General features: G+C 32.2%; 1 protein-coding gene across 1 annotated transcript; it reads left to right on the forward strand.

Annotated features, from left to right (window-relative positions):
* The first annotated feature begins 209 nt into the window (after positions 1-209).
* Positions 210-3610, forward strand: LOC142544338 (calcium-transporting ATPase 12, plasma membrane-type-like). The gene has a single exon (XM_075651397.1). It carries the CDS (start codon positions 331-333, stop codon positions 3478-3480), a length of 3150 nt encoding a protein of 1049 aa, XP_075507512.1. The 5' UTR covers positions 210-330; the 3' UTR covers positions 3481-3610.
* Positions 3611-9588: the final 5978 nt, after the last annotated feature.

Below are 9588 nucleotides of genomic sequence, written 5' to 3' on the forward strand. Positions count from 1 at the left end.
AAAGAAATCAATATGTTTAATTATCTTCAAACTTGCTATCCTTGGAGCACTCCCTGAATTCTGATCATATTGAACTTTAAGGAAGTGTGAATTTCCTACAAATTTATGATTTGTTAAGCTTATCCATTAGGCCAGTACGTCGGCACAATTCTGAAGTCTCCTCCTTTGCAAATATATATATTTTTTAAAATAAGCAGAGGTTTCAGAGTTTTGTTATGCAAGGAAATTTCCAAGAAAGTTAAGAGAATCGTGGTTTATTACTCTATAAAAAAGAGGTTCGCATTGGGGAATGAATGAAGTTCTTTCTGCCATTTATTTCTATTCATAAACATGGGGAGCAAATTCAAATATTCATCTAATGTTAACTATGGAGGCATTGCATCAGTGCTGCTTCATATCAGGACTCACCCCCTCACGAAATCTCAAAAGAAATGGAGGGTTGCATTTATTGCCATCCATGTATTGTTATCTTTAGTGAAAAGGATTGATCCCAAGAAAGGAAAATCTAATTCACTGTTTTCAAATATATTAGCCCCTCCCTCTCCCTTTCCCAGTTCTGCTCACACAGTTGTTGAAATACAGCCAGTCACTACCAGTTTTCTTGATGAAACTGAAAATAGTGATGGGCTGATCTCTGAAATTGACTATGTGAAGCTTACAGAAATAGTGAGGAACAAGAATTTAGCTGAGCTTCATGATATCTATGGGGATGTGGAAGCCATTGCCCGCTTTCTTGAATCCAGTAGAGAGAATGGGATCCAAGGAAATGAAACGGATCTCATTACAAGGAAGAGGGCATTTGGTTCGAATACATACCAGAAGCCACCCCCAAAAGGGCTGATACATTTCATATTAGAAGCTTTTAAAGACACCACGATTCTGATTCTCCTTACTTGTGCTGCTCTTTCTCTGGCCTTTGGCATCAGAGAACATGGTCCGAGAGAGGGATGGTACGAGGGAGGAAGCATCTTTCTGGCGGTGTTCCTGGTGGTGGCAGTGTCTGCCTCCAGCAATTTCCGTCAAGAAAGGCAGTTTGACAAGCTCTCGAAGATCAGCAACGATATAAGGATCGATGTTGTGAGGGACGGAAGGAGGCAGAAAGTCTCCATTTTCGACGCAGTAGTTGGTGATGTCGTTTTTTTGACAATTGGTGATCAAGTTCCTGCTGATGGATTATTCATCGATGGGCATTCGTTTCAAGTAGACGAATCGAGCATGACAGGGGAGAGCGATAATGTTGAAGTAGATTCAATGCATAATCCTTTTTTGTTGTCCGGTTCAAAGGTGGCCGATGGATATTCAAAAATGCTAGTCATATCAGTTGGGATGAACACTGCCTGGGGCGAGATGATGAGCTCGATTACTCGAGATTCCAACGAGCAAACCCCATTGCAAGAACGCCTGAACAGACTGACCTCTTCAATCGGAAAAGTAGGCCTTTCCGTGGCATGTTTAGTCCTTTCGGTAATGCTGATTCGTTATTTCACTGGAAACACGGAAGATGTAAATGGGAGACGAGAATTCAACGGGAGCGATAGGAACTTAAATGACGTTTTCAACACAGTTTTGAGAATAGTCTCTACTGCTGTGACCATTGTGGTTGTGGCTATTCCTGAAGGCCTCCCATTAGCTGTCACGTTAACTCTCGCGTATTCAATGAAACGGATGATGGCTGATCAGGCGATGGTGAGGAAGCTTTCGGCTTGCGAAACAATGGGCTCAGCAACAGTTATCTGCACGGACAAAACAGGCACTTTAACATTGAATCAAATGAAAGTGACCAAGTTTTGGATAGGTTACGAAGAAATCAAGCAAGAAATTTCTCGTGTTATTTCTCGAAATCTTATTGAATCATTTTATCAAGGAGTTGCTTTCAACACCACAGGTAGCATATTTATGCCTAAATCAGGATCTTTAGTAATGGAGTATTCTGGCAGTCCAACTGAGAAGGCATTACTTTCGTGGGCTGTCCAAGATTGGGGAATGGATATCGAAAAGCTGAAGCAAGATTACGCTATTCTTCATGTTGAAACTTTCAGTTCATTGAAAAAAAGAAGCGGGGTCTTGATCAGAAACAAGTATGATAACTTCTGTTATGCACACTGGAAGGGTGCCGCAGAGATGGTACTAGCAATGTGCTCAAATTACTACAATATAACCGGAGAAATGAAGCGAATAAGCGAAGATGACAGAAACAAATTCGAAAATATCATCGAAGGAATGGCAGCTAGCAGTCTCCGATGCATTGCATTTGCCTCCAAGCGAATGGAACCTGGAGAATGTCATTCCAATGCAGATGAGAAGTATACTATTACTGAACGAGAGTTGACCTTACTTGGGATAGTTGGTATGAAGGATCCCTGCAGACCTGGTGCAGGAAAAGCTATTCAGTCCTGCAGAAATGCGGGTGTCAACATCAAGATGATCACCGGTGACAACCTTTTCACAGCCAAGGCCATAGCCACTGAATGTGGGATACTCGATTCAAATCAACAAGTTGCCATCGGAGAAGTCATTGAAGGCATCGAGTTCAGAAACTACACACCCGAAGAACGTTTGCTCAAGGTGGACAACATCAAAGTGATGGCTAGATCGTCCCCTATAGACAAACTTCTCATGGTTCAATGCCTAAAACAGAAAGGGCATGTCGTAGCAGTAACCGGTGACGGAACAAATGATGCACCAGCACTGAAGGAAGCAGATGTAGGACTTTCAATGGGTATTCAAGGAACAGAGGTGGCTAAGGAGAGCTCGGATATCGTAATCCTAGACGACGACTTCTCCACTGTTGCCACACTCTTGCGTTGGGGGAGATGCGTTTATAACAACATCCAGAAATTCATCCAATTCCAGCTCACGGTTAATATTGCCGCCCTTGTCATCAATTTCATAGCCGCTGTTTCAGATGGAGATGTGCCACTCACAACCGTTCAGCTGCTGTGGGTGAACCTGATCATGGACACGTTAGGCGCACTCGCTCTTGCCACGGAACGGCCCACAGACGAACTTATGCTTAAACCTCCCGTGGGTCGAACCGAGCCCCTGATCTCTAACGCCATGTGGAGAAATCTTCTGGCACAGGCTCTATACCAGATAGTTATCCTCTTAACCTTACAGTTCAAGGGAAGGTCGATCTTCCACGTGAACGAAGAGGTAAAAAACACCCTCATTTTCAACATTTTTGTGCTTTGCCAGGTTTTCAACGAATTCAATTCAAGGAAGATTGAAAAGAAGAATGTGTTCACGGGGATACATAAGAGCAGATTGTTTCTTGGAATCATTGGAATAACTATCATTCTGCAGATTATTATGGTTGAGTTCTTGAAGAACTTTGCTGACACCGTGCGATTGAGTTTCGGGCAATGGGGTGTTTGTGTTGGGATTGCGTCTATGACTTGGCCGATTGGTTGGATTATGAAGTTTGTGCCAGTTCCTAAGAAGCCTTTTTTCAGTCACATAAAAAAAATGCTTTCATTCTAGTTCAAGAGAAATCATCAGATAAACCAGTAGAAAACGCTTGTTTGTTTTTCACCTCAATCAATTTTTCATCATCTTTTTTTTCCCAGCTTCCTTCTTTGAATAAATTGGACAATGCTTTCATCCAATGCGATTTTCACAATCTCTATGTCATCATCGTCAGATTTGATATTGATTTTTCTTTTTATTACTTGAACATGTTTATGGTATTTGATATTTATATTTTATTAATATGAAGTACGTACGATGCAAGTAAATAACAATTATATGATAAAAATAAAAAATTTGATTTTCTAAAAAAATAATTTGAATCATTTTTTTATTTATTTGATTTTAATATCTTGTTATATTAGACGAATAAATTAATTAAAAACTTATATAATTCACTTTCGAACTTTTTGCCGAATTAAAATTCAAATTGTTAATTTTATGATATATAATAAATTATAATTAGCACAATATATAAAACCAAATGAACCCCGAAACAAATTTTAAAAAAAAATATATCCAAACACCATATATAAGGCATAATAAACTAAAAATCAATCAAATTGTGGATTTTATCAATACATAAATCATAATTTACATAAATTAAGCACACTAATGATAAATAAATATCAATTTAAAATACAGTGACTAACTCAATAAAACAACATCAAAACTAATGAAATAATAATACTAATAGTAAAATATAACTAATAATATTTCATTTAAATAATATTTAAACAATTACATAATTTTTTTTACTTTTGTTTTTATAACTTTATATCATAAATAATTAATTTTATATCAGAATCTCTCTTTTATGAACTACATCGATAATTATTAATTTCTTGTTAAATACAATTTTAAAATAATAAATAAATCAACATATGTAATGAAATACACATTTAAATAAGATTATATGGCAAATATCAAATAAAATCTAATAAACTCATTGAATAATTATTAAATATAAATTTTAAACTACTGATATGATTTTCACATAAAAATTTGAAATATAATCAAAGAAATAAAATTGCATAAAAAATGCTATTTTTTGTATTTTTTGAATTAGTTAGTTTGATTTCAAAATAAATCAAGATTTTAAAATATCATATGTAAAAGTTCTAATACTTTGACAGATGTTAATCAATGATCATAATAATTTATATTTATTATAAGGATTCTGTCATATATTATTTTTTATAGTAGAAAATAACTTTTGTCTCATCAAAATATTATCAAAACTAGTGAAATAATAATATTAATAGTAAAATATAACTCAAAATATTTAATTTAAAGATATTCAACCTCCTACAAAAATTTTTACCTTTTGTTTTTAGAATTCTATATCATATATAATTTAGTTTATATCAGCATTGTTATATATATATACATATATATATATATATATATTATGTATTTGTATGTGTTAAGTACTTATATATAAATGTACATTGAACATTTCAAACTATTTGTTTTTTATGATCTATTTTTTAATATCAAAGAGGTCGTAGGATTGAACATTGAAATAATTTGTTTTTGAGTTTTAGAGTTGTATCATAGTCAAATTATATGCAATATTTATGTCACCTACTTGACTGTAGATTTTTTAATTTTTTTTAAATTTCATAAATAAATAAAAAAAAATATAAATTAAAAATTATAAATCAAAAATCGCATACTCCCAAATTTTGTGTATTGAATTTATAAATTTGTATGACATATTTTTTTAAAAGAATTGCTATTATCATCCATTTTTAAATATTAAATAAAATAGTTATACAATATGTGATACAGTGAAATTAATTGTTTAACAATTATGCCTTAAATTTATATATTATAAGAGCTGATTTTGGAACTGAAGTCAATAAAATTAGTTTTGATTTTGGTTTCAGTGTTTCAGAAAACTATGGTCGAGTTTACCTTTAGACTCTTACTATCTAAATTTTAAACATTCTTAGTAGACATTTCAAATGTTACCAAATTTTTGTTTATTGAATGTATAAATTTGTTTGATATATAATTTTTTTAAAAATTGTTACTAAAATATTTAAATTTCTTATTATAGCTAAACTGTTTGAATTCTTCTAAGATATTCATATTTTATGTATTATTAATATATTAACATTCACAATTATTGATAAAAATTATCTAAATAATTTATTAAACTCTTTATTTTCAGTTCTTAGTTAAAAAACCAAAAAATATGTTACTATTAAACTTCATATTATTATATTATTATATATTTATCATGTTATTCTACTTATTGCATATATAATTAATTTGTTCATATTTCTTCTTGTAATACTATAATTTATTACTTAATTAGAAAATACACTAAAAAAGTAATTACAAATTTGCATTAAAACAATAAAATATGATGTAGAGAGAAAATTAAAAAGATAAAACATTTAAAGGTGATATAAAGAAGAATTATTTGAGAAAATTAATTAGGAGTTACATTTTATTATTGAAATGATATAAATTACTACAATTAATGTAATTGTAGTGATAATTCATTATCAATTTGTTATAATTTTACATATATATCCTTATTGAGGTTTTGGATTTTTATTAATAAGGAAGACATTTGTGTCTTTTCACAATTGGATTAGATTTGAAAATAAATCAATGGTCCACACTTTTTAAAAATCTATATACTTTATAATGTGTCATTTTATTATGAGTATAACTCAACTTTATTTCTCTCAAGCTCGTTTAGAATTAGAAAAATCTACACATTTATATGTATATAGAATGAAATATTGTTTTTAAAATGAAATAGAATGAAATATGACATAATTAAATATTATAACAAAAAAAGATAATGGTAGAAAGTCAAAAATACAACACCATAACCATAAAATGTGGTTAATTAATATTAATTATTAATTAATAGATTAAGTGTGAACTTACCACATATGTTACTTGATAATGAAAATAAGAAAATATGTGAATGGTAATTATGTTCGTTCACAATTGGAAAACTAAGTATTCACACTTTTATAAATAATATAGATCTTTCTGACTCGTTCACGTTCATGGTCTTCTTTTTTATTTCTTTTGTTTTTCTTTTTAAAAGCCACTCGATTTTTCCATAACTTCCATCACCATTTACATCGCATCATTTTTTTATGTGACTAATTTGTCCAATTTTAATTGAAACTTGTGTGGTTCCTTGATGGTTTACAGAAAATATTTTTCTTTTCATCTTCTCTGTTTCCCTTCTTTATGACATTTTTCATCATTTCGGATGAACAATATCTCTGATGTTTATAAATATTCACAAAATAATTTGTTATATTTTATCCAAACCATTTTACTTGTAATACATATCTGATTTGACTATTTATTCCTCGGTTTGAAAATAAAATCCATTACGCTTACAAAGTTCGAACGACACACGACTTTTTAATATAAAAGTATATTACACTTTTTCCTTCCTTTTTGTTTCGTATCACCAAATAAAGACAATACTTTTAATCTTTCCCTATATAATTTCCGCTTCATGGTCAAGATTTAAAATAATGTTTTTAAAATCGGACAGGGCCGATCGGTTCGACAAGCTCGAACGAGAATTGACCACGGATTTGGTCTGGAACAATCATATAAACTGTTTTTACGGAGGATCAGTCAATAACCTATCCGACGAGTTCACCATTTTTAAATTTTTTTAAAAAAATCTATTTTGTTATTTTCTTTAAAAAAATTATTTAAAACGTTAAAATTTTATTTATTTTTATATGTGGGCCCTCGAATTGTATTACTATCATTAACTTATAGATACGGTAGCAGAAGTGTAATGCCCGAATTTAAAAAAAAAAAAATTTTTACAAAAAAAAGTTACTGTTCATCGGCACTATTCAAGCACTGCGGCGCTAGAATAGTAGCGCCTAGGCGCTAGTTTTGCGCAAATTTGGCGCTGAGGCGCTGAAAAGTGGCGCTGCGGCGCTACAGACGCGAAAAATGCATATTTAAGTCAACTTTCACCTCCTCCAATCATTTCTCCTCCTTCTCCTCCACCGAAACCTTCATCTCCTCTCCATTTCTACATTTCTTCTTCAATCTAAGGGAGATTTGCTCAAGGAAATTTTGATATAAGGATAGTTTTGTGATCATCTCTTCAAGATCTTCAAGATGATGTAAGTATTTCCCATTTTTATTCAAGTTTGGAAATGGGTTGAAGTTTAGAATTGATATTTGAGTTGATATTTGAGATATTAAGATGTTGAATATGTTGTATTTGAGTTGGTTTGAATTTAAAATGGATATGAGCATGGTTTCTTGTTTATGTGCAAAGAACAGTTTTTATACCTTCAGTATTTTGAGTATATGGGACAGTTGTGTTTGGATTTTGGAGTTATGGTCTTCATCAAACTTGTAGACAATCAAGTTAGCTTCGATTTGGTTCAAGAATTATTCAATTCCATGAAGAAATGAAAGAGATATTCTATATTTACTAAACCTGGTCTAGAATCCCGAGTTTGTGTACATGCCTTCTGTTTATTCGAATTCTGGGATTTATTGGTTGGGAATCTGGATTTGATGTTCAAATGAAAGTTATAGAACATTGTCGTGGCTTCGAAATGATATTAAATGGACTTGATTCCATTGAGTATTGAGGGAGTTATGCTCGAAATACTAAACTATGTCAGATTTGTACTGATGCAGAATTTCGAAAATTAGGTTGTATGTTTCAGATTATGAACGACTGGATAAATGACTTTATTTGACAAAAGTTTTGTAGAAGAATTGTTGGGCATTGAGTTTTCTTGCATATCCAATTTACAGATCTTGATTTGAAGCAGTACCGAATTAATTATGAATTTTGTACGAATATTGCTCTGTTTTGATAAGTAATCCGAGATCTTGATTTATGTATTGAAGATTCTATTGAAGTATTGACTTGGGTTGGCTCAAGATTATTTACTTTAAATTGGTTGATAGAGAATCGAGTAGACAACGAGGGTTCAAGACTTCTCAACCATATATTTTAACCTCTTGTTTGTAATATTCGAAAGGTATGTTACGGTCGGTAACATACGAGGTAAAAGTATCATTTTTATTTTAAATTGAAAATTCGATGGTTTGATGAATTTCTTGTGATTTGTTGATGATTGATCTTTTGAGATGAGCTTGTTATGATATTGACTTGATGAGATTGAAATTCATCATTGCATTGCATATTGAGCCACTTTTCAATTCAGATTTGATACGGCGGAGGTCGCCTTGATTTATTGATTTTTTGGACGTATGGGGCTATAGTTGAGTTGGCATAGTGTATGCGGAGGTCGCTGTTATGACCTGAACAGTCTCTATAGGCGCACCATAGTCCTGGGATTGTAGAACACAGCAACCCACCCCGAGCGGATGAGTCGGTGGATGTTGCTGGGGGATTCTCTTTCCTTGGGTACTCTATGACCAGATGATTCACTTGATCTTGAGATTTATTGATAGCCCACAGCTTCTGATCATACATTGCATTATATTGCATTTTTATGAATTTAAATGAACTATTTGTTATTTTAAATTCTCATATGTTATCGATTGTATCATACTGGGTTATATTCACCGGCACGTCGGCTACCTCTTGTTTTCATGTGCTTGACGGTAGGTGAGGCGAGGCTTGGGATGCCAGAGTCCAGCTCCAGGCGAGGAGATACGAGTTAGAGTGGGATTCTCGGGTCTTAGGAGCTATTTGATGATGTTTGGATTACTTTGGTTCACTACTTTATTTTGGCATGTTGAAAATTATATTTCAAACATTTGAGACATTTAAATTATTTTGACGATATCTATGTGGTTTTGTGAACCATAAATCATGTATTTTACTCCATCATTTGGTCTGTTATATTTATAATTATTAATATTAGATGTCGGACCCGGGGCCCCACAAGAAGTGTGTATAATCCTTTAATTTACAAAAGATAACAAAATTATAATTTTCATTCTATTTGGAGTCATGAAATCCAATATTTGAAATTTAAAATAACTAGAAAGAAGGTCAATTTTTGGAGACTCGGTGAGAGAATAAAATGAGCTCATATATATTTATAACAAGTCAAACAAAAATTTATCAGTGCAGTTATTCAATATGAGATGAAATTTATCAGTAGTAAAGTATCA

The sequence above is a fragment of the Primulina tabacum genome, chromosome 1, assembly GCF_025594145.1.
Source record: "Primulina tabacum isolate GXHZ01 chromosome 1, ASM2559414v2, whole genome shotgun sequence".
Lineage (NCBI taxonomy): Eukaryota > Viridiplantae > Streptophyta > Magnoliopsida > Lamiales > Gesneriaceae > Primulina > Primulina tabacum.

Bases quoted from the DNA above. Each gene is read 5' to 3' on its own strand.
- LOC142544338 (XM_075651397.1), top strand. From the start codon at position 331: ATGGGGAGCAAATTCAAATATTCATCTAATGTTAACTATGGAGGCATT.